Raw genomic sequence first — 17,260 nt, forward strand, 5'->3', positions numbered from 1 at the left:
GCAGCCCGCAGAAGCCCCAAAGTGGTGTATTCATAACATGCGCTAAGTCTGGTGTTTTGCCTGGCTTTTCCTGATTGCCCTGGTTCGGTGGCAATCAGGGTAATACTTTTGGGGGTGATGTCAGTTGTGAATTAGTAGCTGACATCAAGCCCAGAGGTTAGTAATGGATAGGCATCTATCAGACACCGCATTTGACACGCTCGCCCCATCTGCCATTTTGATTGACTCCACCAGGGTCACAGAGTCGGGCCCCGCCACCGCTGACTACCCCAGACTAGTCCAGCCCGACACCGAGTCACCTAAGGCCCTGGGGCGGATACTCGGAACCAGGCCAGACTAGTCCGGGGATGTCAGTGGTGGCGGGGGTCCAGCTCCGTGACCCTCGCGGTGTCTTTAAATAATGAAGGGGTTGATGATAATGGAAGTTATAGTTAATATTTAGTAAAATTCGTGATGCTACCTGTGGATTGCGGCTTTGTAGCCACCGCCGCTGGACGGGACCTCCGGGGTGTTATGGCAGCTGAGGTGTTTCTTGCTCCCCACAGGTGCAGCAGTACCCCAGGGCGACCGTTGGTGAAGTCAATGGTAGTCTGGTAAGGTAGGGACCGGGTGGACTTCAGCAGCAGGAGCGGGATGGATGAAACTTGTAGTACTCCTGGTTGTACGTTGCAGGACTGACAGGGCGTGGGAAGAAGCAGACGACACAAAGACTGCGGTTCAAGGTATCTTTACTCACTGTCTGTTATGCCCGCAGGGTGCCGGTTTCCACCATGATGGGCTCCAGGCGATCCCGAACTCCTCGGATCCCAGTGCCGGTTGTGATACGGTGAATTCTTCTCTCATGCACGTCTCTATTACTGGTGGGTCCCCGTAGCTTGTAGCTTTCGAGGGCACCTGCTTGGCTTTTTGTATAAAAAGTCCCAGTCCGTTCGCAGGCAGTGCGAACCTTTCAATGGGCTTTACCTCTGTACCAAGTCCCAGGCTATGTGTAAGCTGCTGTGCTTCCGACACTATGGTGGGCCGAGAAATGTACAATCTTCTCTCCCGGTAGATTTATTAGGTGAGCCTGAAGCGTCCCCTAATCTAGGGCTCTCCACCCTGACTGTGCTCGGTAATGTGAGTTTTGACACTTCACTACCCAGCGACCGCACTCCTCTTTTCACCAAAGTCACTAGTAAGCTCCTAACTGAACTCCTCCTAACTGCTCCTAACCAGTTCTCCTCAACTGTTCACTTTTAAACCTAGCTCCACTCACTTTACTGACTCCTCCCACACTACATCTGCCAGGCCTCACCCCTACAGGACAGTGAATGGGACTTAAGGCTCCATAACCAGGTATACTGGGTGCTACTTCGAGCTGTAATGGAGTACCTGCCTTAAACCCTGACCTGGTGTGAGTCCTGACAACTGGCGTGTGTTGGGATGTGATGTTGTGTGGAACCGTCAATGACCACCCAGGAATCCAGGATGAGCACAGCACCCAAAATCAGGTGCCGTGCCTTATGGCGACTGAAGCCTCAGGGGCACCACACTTCCACCTGGTAAATCCCAGCACGACCGCAGGCTGGAAAATAAAACAAAACAGTTATGCCGCATTTTAAATATGCTATAAACAATAAAACATTCATCCCTTGATGGGAGGCAAGATACTTTAACGTTGCATAACTTAAAAAAGATAAATAAACATTTTTGAGAGTCTAGTGTGATCCCTGACCAGGTGTCCGTCACACTGCTCCAGGTGTAGGTAACAGTCCATGGGGAACCCGCCGCGAGAAAACCCCCAACATAGGCTCTGGGCATGCGTCAGAGTATTGATGCCCCAATTCTTTGCACGCTGGACAGGTTTTTCTTCTGGGGAGAACTTTAATTCTGGTAGGGAGCACAACTGGTGCTAACTTTTTACAAGGTGGATTCTTGGCCACACATAGTCCTGTGACCCACATGTTTGTCAACTTTTATCACCTAGAAATAAGATTATTTTTGCAAACAATAAAACATTTAAACTACTTATATTATAGTTCTGACCACCCATAGTTCAGTGGCCCGGTTGTCCATTTTCACTAAAAAAAACAGGGGGAAAAAATCATGGTGACGTCTTCAAAAAGAACATGGGGGCAATTTACATTTTAGGATCCCGGTTTTTCACAGGTTGAGATCCTGTTCTGGCACAGCTCCAGATACCAGGTATGCTGTGGGCAGCATTGTCTGAGTTCCCTGGTTTTGGGAGCTTGTTGCTGTGGGGCTGCTGCGGGAAGGTACTACCAGTGTTACATCTTCCCGATGTATATGTACGTCCAGGGCGTACCACCCACGTGCACCCATCTGTCGGGTGTATTCCACTTTATTACCCGGGTATACATCCTGTCCTGGGTAACCTCTTTGTAGATGGGCCTCAATATCCCTCTGGGACACAAAGATGTCTCTTTTCAGTCCTGGTTCTCAGATGAATCCCCATCCTCTTTCCAGATTAAAGTCTATTACTTGGTCCTGTCTTACTGTGCCATGATCAGATCATCTGGCCTTGCGCAGTTTTTGTTCGGTTGCCAGGTTACAAGCCTCTTTTTCCTCCCGCTGGGCCCTCCGACGATCCCTCATCATCTGGTACTGGATCAGCTGCCGCTTACAGAAGACCTCAGTGTCTGTCTGGGTCAGGACAGGTCATAGTGGGATGGCCAGCCTTTTATTGCTGACTGGTAAGACATCCCATGAGAGGCAGGGTGATGCTGCATTGGGTGCTCGGGCCAGAGGAATGGGAAGTGTCCCTACCAGGTTGTCTGGGCTCTGCCGGGTTGCTGGAGTCACTTGCTTACTGGTCTCCGCTGCTGCAGCTAAGGATATCTCTTTATCTGTGACGCTGGACGCCGCCTGGTTCACTGACGCATGCTCCGGTTCTGTCACCTCCGCTTCAGCTGCTCACTGCTCGGCTCCGGTCTCGAGCTTCAGCAACCGCTGCTCCAGCCGCCCTACCTTCTCGGCCAGGAAGCTCAGGCCTGGGACTGGTCTTAAGTCCATGGCACCTCCCGATGTATCAGGGAGATTGGTCGCCGCCATGCCGCCGTTCAGGTCGTCCCGGTCACTGCTAGCCATCGCTTGTCTGGAGCGCTCACCACCCGTTGACCTTTCACTCCTCTGACCGGATTTTCTCCCTTCTGGGGGCGGAATTGGGGTGGGTACAGCTTGTTAAACTGTACCCAGCCCACCAAGAGTGGTTCCCCTCTGTCCACTGCCCTGCACATCTTGGCTGTTACTTTTTCTGGCCGCCAGTGTCAATCTTTATAAGTCCAGTCCATTAGCGCACAGTCTTCACCAGAGCAGGGGGAGGGGCTTATTTTCGCGCTTTTTTCAACTGCTCACTGTGTGATGTAGTTTAATTTCTGTAGTAAAAAGTCTAAAAAAAGTCAGTTCAAGGCCCACTTTACTTAGGCACACAGTACCCGGGTATACCGGGAATGATCATCCTGTTCGTGACGCCAAAAGTGACACGCCCTCCCCAGGGCCTTAGATGACTCGTGTCGGACCGGACTAGTCTGGGGTAGTCAGCGGTGGTGGGGCCTGACTCTGGCAGTGTCTTTTAATAATAAAGGGCAGATGATGATGGGAGTTGTAGTTAATATTTAGTAAATTCGTAACGCCACTGTGGATTGCGGCTTTGTAGCCGCCGCTGCTAGACAGGACCTCCGGGGCTGGAGTTATGGCAGCTGAGGTGTTTCTTGCTCCCCACAGGTGGAGCAGTACCCTGGGGCGACCGTTGGTGAAGTCAATGGTGGTCTGGTAAGGTAGGGACTGGGTGCACTTCAGCAGCAGGAGCGGGATAGATGGGACTTGTAGTACTCCTAGTTGTACGTTGCAGGGCTGACAGGGCACGGGAAGAAGTAGACGACACGAAGGCTGCAGTTCAAGGTGTCTTTACTCACTGTTTGTTATGCCTGCAGGGTGCCGGTTTCCACCATGATGGGCTCCAGGCGATCCCGAACTCCACGGATCCCAATGCTGGTTGTGACACGGTGAATTCTTCTCTCATGTACCTCTCTGTTACTGATGGGTCCCCATAGCCTGTAGCTTTCGAAGGCCCCTGCTTGGCTTTTTGTATAAAAAGTCCCAGTCCGTTCGGAGGCAGCGCGAACCTTTCAATGGGCTGTACCTCTGTCCCAATTCCCAGGCTCTGTGTTTGCTGCTTCGGACACTATGGTGGGCCGAGAAATGTACAATCTTCTCTCCCAGTAGATTTATTAGTCGAGCCTGAAGCGTCCCCTAATCTAGGGCTCTCTACCCTGACTGTGCTCGGTCTTGTGAGATTTGACACTTCACTCCCCAGCGACCGCACTCCTGTGACGCCCTGGGCAAGCCAGGGGTCACAGGTCATGACACCATCACACCCTACACCCCAGATAGGTACACCAAAGCTGCACAAAAATCCTTGTTGCCTTCCTCCAGGGGCTGATGTCCACACCAGGGGGTGGGCCAGGCGGTTGGCTCCACCCACCGAGGAGTTCACAGCCCTGGAGGCGGGAAAACCAGCAGATCAGCTAGGGAAGTGGAGGAGTAAAGAGTGAAGTGGTAGAGGAGCAAGAGAGAGGAGTAAAGGTGGAAGAGAAAGTGACAGTTGAGAAAGCCTGAAGTTGGTCCGGGTGTGTGCCCCGGACTGAAACAGCAAGGTCAGCAGACGGCGGTGACCGTCTGCAGGAGAGGCTGCTTGAAGGTTGCCGAAAGGACCGCGGTCGGGTGGTGGCCCAGCGGTACCGGAGCGGTATACAAAGAACAGTCAGCACCAGTGGCAGTGGCCTTTCGGATCCCGGCAAGGCTAGGAGTCGCTGTGAATTTGCCAAATCCGTCAGTGAAGGGGACCTCCGGGTCTCCCAACAACCAAGTCCCGATTGAAGGCAACAGTCCAACAGAGAGACACCGCCACCGCCAGGGCACCAGTTTCTCAGGGCCAGCGCCTGCGGGCAAAGAGGGGCTCCTCCGGCACATATCCAAGCCGGGGAGCGGGTTACCGGTGGGAACCCATCACTACCAACATAGACTTAGGTGCAGGAAAAGGGACCGTCACCGTCAACTACTGGGGAAAAGCAACAGCAGCTGTCCGTGGGAACCGTCTTTCCAGCCGTGTGTTTTACCGAGAACTGTGTCACTGTCTCAGGCTGAGTGAGTACCACAGTGCCGTGAGGCACAGCGCTGCCCCCGCGTCCCTGCACCCCACCAAGCCCTGCACCGGTCCCACCATCCCTCATCCCCCAACTCATCACTGGGCCCTGGGACGACCACCCCCTACCCACGGAGGGGAGAACCAACAACTTTGCTGCTCTCTGTCATCGCTCCCGGGATCCCCATACAGAGCAGCGGTGGTGTCTATTCAATCACCACAACCGTGGGTGGCGTCACGGACATTAATCCAATCCCCCACCAACCAACAAACCCCCTTTCACTCACGGGCGAGGAGCGCCGCTCGAGTCCCCGGGATCCGGCCCATCGCTCGAGCCACCGAGCAGCAGCAGCCGCAGAGCAGCGGCGGCCGGACCCGAGCATTGGGAGAGCGCAGCGTTGCCATCCTCCTCCCCGCCCGCGACAACTTGGCGTCACGAACAGGATCTTACCGCTCTGCCGTCTGGTAGAGGTGCGCCTTGTTACCGCCGGAGGTGTCCGGCCACAAAATTTCAGAAGCCGCCATCTTTGGCGCGAAAAGTTCCCGCTCGAGCGTCTCCTCGAGTAGTGGAGGCGCAAAGGCCAAAACCCCGCCCCGATAGAGGAGGAGCCAGAAAAAGGCTAAGGGGGACGAAATGGCGGCTGGCTGCATGTGAACGCAGCTATAAAAGCTGGGACGCCAGGACCCTGCAACCATCTTGCTCCTGGGAGAGACCGCCAGCAACATGTGGATGTCGTCCAGAAGCACCGTAGCTCCCGTGCCAGGGACCGCGGCGTGGGTGGAGATCTGGACCGCGCAGCTCTACCAGAGGCTGCAGGTCAAACTGCAGCTCCTCATGGAGGAGTGGGAGACCGACATGACGGAGGTTATAGTGGCCGTGCGGAGACGCGAGGAGGAAGCTGAGGAAGGGAGGGTGAGTGACCCACGCCCCGATGCCCTTGAAGGGCCGGTCATCGCGGCTGCGGGACCCGGTCCAAACCCTCTTACCCTGCTGCCTCCTTCGCCACCCGTCCCGGAAGCCGTGACCCCGCCACTAGGCCCGCTGCCACCGCAACCGGTAGCGATACCCAGCATGTCCGCCCCGGCGGGCCGACCTGTAGCCGGAGCCTGTCGCCAACCGGAGGTGCTGCCGTGGAAAGTCCCGAAGCCCGAACCGGAGGCGTCCCCCGAGAAGTCCCCCGAGCCGGAGCCGATAGCCCGTTCCGTGCCGAAGGCCCAGCAGAGGAAAGCCCCTGTGCCCATCCCCCACACCTCGGCTGAGGTTGCGCCGGGTTGCCGCTGCAAGGCGGCGTCCAAGGCCAAGACACCGCGGGACCTGCCGCCCAGATCACTAACAGTGGGCAGTGTCCAAAATGTCTCGCGGGGCCCGACCCGTGCGCCACAGCTCGCAGCAGCGCCGTACTGGGACAGGGAGCCGGTACTGTTGGGCCTGGAGATCGAGGAGAGAGAGAAAAGGAAAGCGGAACTGGTGGACCGTGCAATCAGAGAAAAGGAGAGCCTGAGACAAGCGACGTTCCGTGTCCAGGGCCCGCTGTATGAGGGGCAGGTGAGGCGGTTTGATGTCCGCCGGGGCTATGGATTTATTTATGAAGCAGGCCTGGAGGCCGAAGTGTTTATAGCCCGGCGGGATGTGAATGCTCACCTGCCAGAGGAGCACCCCGGTCGGAACCTGATGCCGGGAGACTTGGTCCAGTATACCCGGCACTGTGGAGAGAGGGGGTGGTTTGCCCTAGATGCGAAATTGAGGGGCAGCCAGGAGGCCCGTGTGAGCGCTGCACCCCTTCCCTCAGGTGAAGCCGAGGACTCTGAGTAGGGCAGCGGAACCCCGTTGTCCAGTCCCCGTTGGGACCAGAGAAGAAAAGCGTGTGTTTGAGTTACTGTTTAAAAGTTTGAAAGATGATAAGAGAAAATGAAAATGATTACCGAACAGTCACCTGATTAACCGTGATTTGGAAAACCGGCCGTTGCCGGCACCGTTGTCCCCGTGGGGACCGTTTAAAATGGCATAGGAACTCCTATGGACAAGCCCGTGAACTTGCAGGGCAACCACAAACGTTAAGTGGCTTGTAAATAATATGTTTTGTTGCAGCTAACCGTTACCGCCTCCGGAGAGGCAGGTTGGAGGGAGGGCCCGCAGCAGAGCAGGCTGGGGCCCAGCCACCACCGGGACCGGTGGCTACCCTCTGCAGGGGAAGGACAGATCCCGCTCGGGTAACTTGGTTCAGGACTGGTGTCAAGGGGTGCTGCCTGTTTCTTAGAGGCAGCATCAGGGCCAGGTTACTTGGGTGGGAGAGAGCGGCAGCAGTAACCGTTAAAACCGTTAGTAACGTTTAAGCAAAGTGCCTCCCGATGTGGGATGATGTTTTTCTGTTTGTATGTGTTACCGTTTTTTATCTTTTTCAGAAAATAAAGCCAGTGTTGGACGGGCAGCCCGCGGACGGTCTGCATTTTGCTAAGGGGGAATGTGACGCCCTGGGCAAGCCAGGGGTCACAGGTCATGACACCATCACACCCTACACCCCAGATAGGTACACCAAAGCTACACAAAAATCCTTGTTGCCTTCCTCCAGGGGCTGATGTCCACACCAGGGGGTGGGCCAGGCGGTTGGCTCCACCCACCGAGGAGTTCACAGCCCTGGAGGCGGGAAAACCAGCAGATCAGCTAGGGAAGTGGAGGAGTAAAGAGTGAAGTGGTAGAGGAGCAAGAGAGAGGAGTAAAGGTGGAAGAGAAAGTGACAGTTGAGAAAGCCTGAAGTTGGTCCGGGTGTGTGCCCCGGACTGAGACAGCAAGGTCAGCAGACGGCGGTGACCGTCTGCAGGAGAGGCTGCTTGGAGGTTGCCGAAAGGACCGCGGTCGGGTGGTGGCCCGGCGGTACCGGAGCGGTATACAAAGAACAGTCAGCACCAGTGGCAGGGGCCTTTCGGATCCCGGCAAGGCTAGGAGTCGCTGTGAATTTGCCAAATCCGTCAGTGAAGGGGACCTCCGGGTCTCCCAACAACCAAGTCCCGATTGAAGGCAACAGTCCAACCGTTAGAGAGAGACACCGCCACCGCCAGGGCACAAGTTTCTCAGGGCCAGCGCCTGCGGGCAAAGAGGGGCTCCTCCGGCACATATCCAAGCCGGGGAGCGGGTTACCGGTGGGAACCCATCGCTACCAACATAGACTTAGGTGCAGGAAAAGGGACCGTCACCGTCAACTACTGGGGAAAAGCAACAGCAGCCGTCCGTGGGAACCGTCTTTCCAGCCGTGTGTTTTACCGAGAACTGTGTCACTGTCTCAGGCTGAGTGAGTACCACAGTGCCGTGAGGCACAGCGCTGCCCCCGCGTCCCTGCACCCCACCAAGCCCTGCACCGGTCCCGCCATCCCTCATCCCCCAACTCATCACTGGGCCCCGGGACGACCACCCCCTACCCACGGAGGGGAGAACCAACAACTTTGCTGCTCCCTGTCATCGCTCCCAGGATCCCCATACAGAGCAGCGGTGGTGTCTATTCAATCACCACAACCGTGGGTGGCGTCACGGACATTAATCCAATCCCCCACCAACCAATAAACCCCCTTTCACTCAAGGGCGAGGAGTGCCGCTCGAGAACCCCCGGGATCCAGTCCACCGCTCGAGCCACCACCGAGCAGCAACCGCCGGACCCGAGCAGTGGGGTGAGCGCAGTGTTGACACCCTCCTCCCCGCCCGCGACACTCCTCTTTTCACCAAAGTCACTAGTGAGCTCCTGACTGACTCCACGTCGACTTCCCACTCTCTGACTAGAACTGACTGGACCTGTCAACTGTCACCTTCCTTCTCCTCAGACGGACTCCTGACTGAACTTGTACTGCCCGTAGAGGTGCCCGGCCGCTTCTCCGCTGCTCGGGCCGAGCCGCTCGAGGTCTGGGCTTGGGTTGTCGGTGGCACGAGCGCCTCCGGATCGGGGGCCACGTTGCTCTGTTAAGGGGGAGGCAGTAGGGTGGTGGTGGTGTGGGACGAGGCGCGCAGCCGGGCGGGCCGCATTGTCGTCCTACGGGTCGTGACGCCGCCCACGGGTCGTGGTGACGGGATGCACCACCGCTGCGGCTGGAGTGGAGGGTATTCCCGGGTTCAGTGTTGCGGCCGCAGCCTAGATGTTAGCCCCTCCGTGGGTAGGGGGCGGTGTGTCCCGGGGCCCGGTTGGGGAGGACTGATGGCGATGTTGTTGTCGGGGTGCAGGGTGCCGTGCTGAGGTGCAGTGTCGTGCCCGGATGGCACTGGTGTACTCACGATTAATTCACACTCAGAGTCACTGGTAAACCAAAGTTCGGGTATGGTCGGGTCCCGCAGCCGGCTGCTTGTCTCCCCTGTGAGGTTGATGGTGGCCCCTTTCCCTTGCACCTCTTGTTGTGGTTTTTTGGCTCCCCTGCCTGGACAGTGGTAGCCCGCTCCCCGACGTTGATCTGCCGGAGGAGCCCTCGGTTGCCCGCAGGCGCTGGCCCGTCAGGTGTTTGGCCCTTAGAGGTGGCACTCACCCGGTATCGGTGGGCTTTTGCCTTCTTTCGGGACTTTGGGTGTGGATGAACCCGTGAGGTCCAGCCAGCAATCAGTCAATTTGCCTAAACTCAGTGGATTCTAAGCTAAGACGGGGTCTGAGTACCCGGTTTCTGGTGCTCCGGTACATGGTTGACTCCCCGGTTCAGGGCCAGCGGGTTCCAACGTTGGCCCGGTCCCTACGGTTCCGCCGGTTACTGTACCGGTACTCCTGCAGACGGCCACCACTGTCTGCCTGCCTGATGTTTCAAGGGTCCCAGGCTCCTACCCGGGTCCCTGACAGCTCTCCAACTCCACTCCTCTCACTGTCACACTCTACAACTCATCTGTTTGTGTTTCCTACCTCAGGACAGTAGTCTCCTCGGTGGGCGTGCCTTTCCGCCTGACTCCGCCCACCTGGTGCGCCCTACTGGCCCTGAGGGAGGCATCAGGTCTCCCTTTTGGGTGACTGGTGTGTCCTCACAGGGGATGGGGGTGTGTGTAATGTGGTAGGTGTTGTTACCTGTGACCCCTGGTGTCCAGGGCGTCACAAACTCCCCCTAACCAGTTCTCAACTGTTCACTTTTAAACCTAGCTCCACCCACTTTACCTACTGACTCCTCCCACACTTCCTCTGCAAGGCCCCACACCTACAGGACAGTGAATGAAACGTAAGGCTCCATAACCAGGTATACTGGTCGCTACTTCGAGCTTTAATGGAGTACCTGCCTTAAACCCTGACCTGGTGTGTGTCCTGGCAAGTGACGTGTGTTTGGATGTGATGTTGTGTGGAACCGGCACTGATCACTCAGGAATCCAGGATGAGCACAGCACCTAAAATCAGGTGCCGTGCCCTGTGGCGACTGAAGCCTCAGGGGCGCCACACATTACTAACCCAACAAACAGAGTTAAAAAACCAGAAGCAGGAAAAAAAAAAGTTTATCTAAATAAACACTCCCCCACACTCGATTGTTCACCAATGTATTCATTAGAAAAATCCTCAATGTTCTGACATAATCCAATTGGGGAATAAACACTACCCTGCTCCCCACACTCCCTCGTTCAGCAGTTTATTAATTAAAAAGAAATCCTGAAAGATACGACATAATCCAAAGCGTAATATCTCATGACATCTATCGAGTCATAAGGAGTGTCATTCTGAGAATGTTCTGAGAATGAGGCTCCATAGGTCACTGCTGGTCAGCGGCAGCCTGGAAAATCTTAGAAGCATTGATGTCTCTGTTAGTGATTTCACCACTCGTGTGAAATGCCAGCCTACACCTGACTGCCAATGTTCTATAGAGCTTCGATCTGAGAAACTTCTTATAATGACACTCCATAGGAATCGATAGTTGTTGTGGGATGTTACGAAGATTATTTTAAATTCAATAAAATGGTGAGTGTGGGGGAGTGTTTCTGCAAATATTTTTTCCCCTGTGTGTTTTTTTAAATCTATGCTTGCCGGGTTAGTAATGGGGGTGTCTGATAGATGCCTATCCATTACTAACCCCTGGCTTTGATGCCAGCTGTCAATTCACAGATGACATAAACCATAGTACCCTGTTTCCCTGAAAATAAGACACTGTCATATATTTTTTGCCCTGAAAAAAAGCACTATGTCTTATTTTCAGGGGGTGTCTTATTCTTGAGGAGAAATGGTTGGGGTAAGTTTACCCCCCACAAAAAGCAGACCCCCCTTCCCAGGATCATCATACTTACCAGCCCCAGGCGTCTGTGTGGCTCCCAGATCCTCCTGTGATCTCCCAGCAGGTATGCTGCAAGCCTCCCCTGCATCTGGCCGACACACATACTTCAGATCACACAAACACACACACATATATCAGATAGCATACACTCATTTAGACACACACACACACTCCTTTCAAATCATTGCTCCCGGTGATCTCCCAGTGGCTGTGCTCTCCTGCGTCTGGCCGACACTCACATCAGACAGCATACACACACACACACACACACACACACACCCCTTTCAAATCATTCCTCCCTGTGCTCTCCTGTGAGCGCTCTCAGCAGCTGTGCTGCACGCTGTCCTCCTGCCGACACTCACACATCCGATCGCATGCACGCACACATCCGATCGCATACACTCACACACACTCACGATATCGCACGCACCACTACAATCGCGCGCCCACACACTCACAACATCCGATGTCACATGCTTCCGGCCATGTGATCAAGGTCCTGGAAAATCACAGCACAGTATCGCCGCTGAGAAGCAAGCAATATCACAGGATGGGGTGAGTGTGTGTATGCGATCTGTAGTCTGTGTGTCTGTGAGATCTGATGTGTGTGTGTGTGTGTGTGTTCTGCTGCAGGACCATGATGCGCTCACCTGCTCCCGGTCGGCGTCTGGTGAGTATGATTGGGGCGTCTTCTTTCTTCTGTCTTCTCTCTTCTTTCTTTATTGGGTCTCCGCTGTCTATAATGAAGTGTCCTGCAGTGTCTTTAACTTTTTCACCGCTGCATGACACTTCATTAATGACCGCAGCTATGTCTTATATTAAAGCATCCCTGAAAACTCCTGCTATGTTTTATTTTCGGGGGACGTCTTATTTTCGGGGAAACACGGTATTACCCTAATTGCCACCGTACAAGGGCAATTGGGAAAATCTAGGCAAAGTGCTAGAATTGGCACTTCTGGGGCGCCTGTGGGCTGCTATTTATAGGCTGGGAAAGGTCAAATAAAAATAGGCCTTCCCAGCCTGATAATACCAGCCCCCAGTTTTCTGCTTTTTTTTCTTTATTGTTCACAGCACAGGCAACTATTATGTTCCCATATCTCTGTAAGGAATAGATACACTGCTATCAATAGAAAATGGTTTGACTAAAATTAATCTTCTTTGATCAGAGTTTATATGACCCAAGACATAAGATTTATGTTCATTATCTCACGGCCATTAAGCTATGTCAGTCTAATTGTTAAATTTGTCATGTCAGCCTGTAAGCAAACACATCCCCTGTAGTCAGGCATATTCCCCTGTAGTCAGGCACATCCCCCTGTAGTCAGGCACATCCCCCTGTAGTCAGGCACATCCCCCTGTAGTCAGGCACATCCCCATGTAGAAAGGCACATCCCCCTGTAGAAAGGCATATCCCCCTGTAGAAAGGCATATCCCCCTGTAGTCAAACACATCCCTCTATAGTCAGACACATCCCTCTATAGTCAGACACATCCCTCTATAGTCAGACACATCCCTCTATAGTCAGACACATCCCTCTATAGTCAGACACATCCCTCTATAGTCAGACACATCCCTCTATAGTCAGACACATCCCTCTATAGTCAGACACATCCCTCTATAGTCAGACACATCCCTCTTTAGTCAGACACATCCCTCTTTAGTCAGACACATCCCTCTTTAGTCAGACACATCCCTCTGTAGTCAGACACATCCCTCTGTAGTCAGACACATCCCTCTGTAGTCAGACACATCCCTCTGTAGTCAGACACATCCCTCTGTAGTCAGACACATCCCTCTGTAGTCAGACACATTCCTCTGTAGTCAGACACATTCCTCTGTAGTCAGACACATCCCTCTGTAGTCAGACACATCCCTCTGTAGTCAGACACATCCCTCTGTAGTCAGACACATCCCTCTGTAGTCAGACACATCCCTCTGTAGTCAGACACATCCCTCTGTAGTCAGGTACATCCCTCTATAGTCAGACACATTCCTCTTTAGTCAGACATGTCTCCCTGTAGTCAGACACATCCCTGTTACGAGGGTGACCCGGGGAAACGTGCCAAGATGGTGAAGAGGCAGCTTCCGCCGGTCATGGTTCACTGTGCGGTGTAGGGGACCGCTGCTATGGTCGTTAGAGTGAACGGGTTGTTGCTGACGATCGTCTGTTACGTAACAGACGATCTGCATACACCGGCTTGCCCCAACCCGTGAGGGTTGTATGGGACGGGGCTTACAGCTCGGTGCACTTGTTGCACGAAGAAGCACAGCGGCGCCCACGCACGTGTGCCCAAACGGAAGCCACGGAAACGTGGCACGAGGGTAGCACAGCGGTGCCCGCGCACGTGTGCTTCAATAACAAGGTGAGTCCGAGGAGGTCCCGAGGAGCTCACCGAAGGCAGGGACACGACCTGCAAAACAAGGCGCTGCCGGAGCAGCAAGGGCAAAGCCCACAAGAAGACAATAATGCCTGTATAGCGGCGTAGCAGCACGCTGCCAGTCATCCAACACAAGAGGACAGTCACGCGCTGCCATATTGGAAAGCGGGGCTTTTAAGGAGGCGCAGCTCCACCCAAAGGCGGGTGCGAGGCGGAGACAACGGATTTGACCCAATCAGGGTTCACCACATCACCAGCCTCGTCATCAAGCCGTGTGATGTCAGTGGGCGAATCAAAACCTGCTGCACATGCTCATTCTCCTGCCTCTGAGACATAGAGGCGGAATCTGTGGCTTCACAAGATGCAGGGATAACGAGATTCTTGCTGCTTCCCTGAGTAACTATCCTCTGCACATTGTGTAGTCTCCTGGACCTTTGGTACTGCTGAGCAGGAGGGCTTGTGGCAGGCAAGGAATGGGAGACCACATCATTCCTTGCAACAGGGGAGCCACGAGGTGTAAAACATTCCCCTGTAGTCAGACACATTCTTCTGTAGTCAGATATGTCCCCCTGTAGTCAGGCGTTGATGTAGTTAGCCCCACCACCTACTTGTGTCTAACCTCATTCTTTTCTAGTTTTCATTTTCTTCAGCCATTTTCTCTTGAACCCTGCCAAAACTATAATTTTTCTTCACCTGTTGCTTTGTGCAAGTCTACAAGTATATGTACCTAACAATATAAAGCTCTGCTATAATCTTCTTACACATCTGTTTGGCTGGGTTGACACTGATTATATATCTTGGTGATGCTGCTAGTTAAATACAGACATGGAGAGGGGCCTATGCGAGGAGCCACACACTTAGGGGCACTTTGCACACTACGACATCGCAGGTGCGATGTCGGTGGGGTCAAATTGAAAGTGAGGCACATCCGGCGTCGCCGGCGATATCGTAGTGTGTAAAGCCTTTTTGATACGATTAACGAGCGCAAAATCGTCGTAATTGTATCATCGGTGTAGCGTCGGTCATTTCCATAATTTGGAAATGACCGATGTTACGATGTTGTTCCTCGTTCCAGCGGCATCACACATCGCTGTGTGTGAAGCCGCAGGAGCAAGGAACATCTCCTACCTGCGTCCTGCGGCTCACGCCGGCAATGCGGAAGGAAGGAGGTGGGCGGGATGTTTACGTCCCGCTCATCTCCGCCCCTCCGCTTTTATTGACTGCCTGCCGTGTGACGTCGCTATGATGCCGCACAACCCGCCCTCTTAATAAGGAGACGGGTCGCCGGCCAGAGTGACGTCGGAGGGCAGGTGAGTGCATGTGAAGCTGGCGTAGCGATAATGTTCACTACGCCAGCTATCACCATGATATCACAGGTGCGACGGGGGCTGGGAATATCGCGCTCGACATCGCAAGCTTCGGCTTGCGATGTCGTAGCGTGCAAAGCAAAGTGCCCCTTACAGCCTAGTTGTAGAGTCAGGACAGGAGTCATTCCCACTGTTTTCCGCATTCAGTACTCACTGTGCTCCGGTTGGTTTTTCAGTGAAGATACGAAGATAAAAATCAGCTTCTAGTGATGCTTTATCGGTCGTTGGCACAATGACATAATCCCCCGGAGGAAGCTCAAATCGTTTTGATGCCTCGCGGTAAGAGCGAAATTTTGTAAAACTGGCCACGCACTCATTTTTCTTGAAGAACTTCTTACCCAGAGGAATTTCATCCGATGAATTAACCTGTTATATTGAGACCAAATGGTAGAATCTACTGAAACAAAAAGTCTTATCTGCACAATTGAGAAGCATGATTGTACTCAGTGCTCAAAAATATGCAAGATTTCTGTACAAATTGGTATGGTGGCTTCCAACAAAAGAACTTGGCTCCAACCTATTTTTTTTAACTCAGAACAGACAACAACTTTAACTTATTTGTTTCGCTGCCAATTTCTGTGTTTGTGCTGTTTTTTCATTCCCTTTTGTCCAAGCAGGGCCGGCCTTAGCCTGAATGGTGCCCTGTGCAAAACTGCCCTTTGGTGCCCTCCTTACTGATTTTTTACCCAGTTTCCAGGAAACAAATGAGGACCAGAGGCCATTTTTTTATATCCTAAGAAAATTGATTTCTTCAAATGTACAATAAAATCCTCCAGATTTGTGCTGGAGAATCTGCTTCTCAAATCCACATTAATTCCGCCACATCTGAAATTATTCTTATTGGGGTCTTCTCATCTCGTACATGCTGTATGCCTGGATATTACATTATGGATGGTACATATGGATCCCGAAAATGGGGCGCACATGTATCTGCAGAATGAGGCGCTGCCGCTCTTCGTGGAGAGATGTTATAAATTCCTATACACTAAGGGGTACTTTACACGTTGCGACATCGCTACCGAAATACCGTCGGGGTCACAGTTGTTGTGACGCACATCCGGCGCCGGTAGCGTCATCGCAATGTGTAAATCCTAGGAGCGACGATGAACGAGCGCAAAACAGTCAAAAATCGCTGATTTGTGTCACATCGTTCATTTTCATAATGTCGCTCCAGCTGCAGGTACGATGTTGTTTGTCGCTCCAGCGGCGTCACAGATCGCTGTGTGTGAAGCCGCAGGAACGACAAACATCACCTTACCTGCGTCCACTGTCAATGCAGAAGGAAGAAGGTGGGCGGGATGTTACGTCCCGCTCATCTCCGCCCCTCCGCTTCTATTGGGCGGCCGCTTATTGACGCCGCAGTGACGTCGCGGTGACGCTGAACGCACCTCCCCCTTGAAGGAGGGATTGTTTGGCAGTCACCGCGATGTTGCCGACAAGGTATGTGCGTGTGAAGCTGCCGTAGCGATAATGTTCGCTGCAGCATTAATCACAAGATATCGCATGTGCGACGGGGGCGGGTACTATCGCGCTCGACATCGCTAGCCGATGCTAGCAATGTCGCAACATGTAAAGTACCCCTTAGAGCGGCGCAGGTTGTGGTCCCATTGGTGGGATCCTGAGGATAAATGTACCAGATGATACCAGACAAGGCACCATGGAGTCGGCGGCCGATGCTGTGTGTACTCCGGACCAAAAAGTCCAAAATACAGATGTTAAAGGGGAATGTAAGAAATTTGAAAAAAACTCTGCTTTATACATAATAAAGAGTCCTCAGGTTATATGTGTCACTGCCTATCAGCTAAAATGACCTGAACAGACTGAGTTGCAGTACCACATACATACCATGAGGACGGGGGGAGGAGCGCTGTGTATGTGTTGCTGCCTCTCAGCTCCACTGACCTGAACAGACTGAGTTGCAGTACCACATAAACACCATAAGGACGGGGGGAGGAGCGCTGTGTATGTGTCGCTGCCTCTCAGCTCCACTGACCTGAACAGACTGAGCTGCAGTACCACATACACACCATGGGGAGGGGCACGGTGTATGGAAGAACTAGGCATATATACTGTAATCCCTTTATTAACCAGACTGGGCTCACCCCATTTGGCAATGCTGCAAATAATTTTGATGGAAAATTTGTAAGATAAATCCACGCCAAACAATG

The 17,260-nt window shown here is 53.4% G+C and overlaps 1 protein-coding gene across 2 annotated transcripts in view; it reads right to left on the reverse strand.

Annotated features, from left to right (window-relative positions):
- Positions 1–17,260, reverse strand: part of LOC142295956 (calpain-8-like) — a 129,143-nt gene that overhangs the window by 39,614 nt on the left and 72,269 nt on the right. For both annotated transcript variants that reach the window (XM_075339093.1, XM_075339094.1), the window contains exon 11: positions 15,247–15,458. In XM_075339093.1, coding sequence (XP_075195208.1) covers positions 15,247–15,458 — 212 coding nt within the window. The remainder of the gene's footprint in view (positions 1–15,246; positions 15,459–17,260) is intronic.

Source organism: Anomaloglossus baeobatrachus, chromosome 3 (genome assembly GCF_048569485.1).
Source record: "Anomaloglossus baeobatrachus isolate aAnoBae1 chromosome 3, aAnoBae1.hap1, whole genome shotgun sequence".
Classification (NCBI taxonomy): domain Eukaryota; kingdom Metazoa; phylum Chordata; class Amphibia; order Anura; family Aromobatidae; genus Anomaloglossus; species Anomaloglossus baeobatrachus.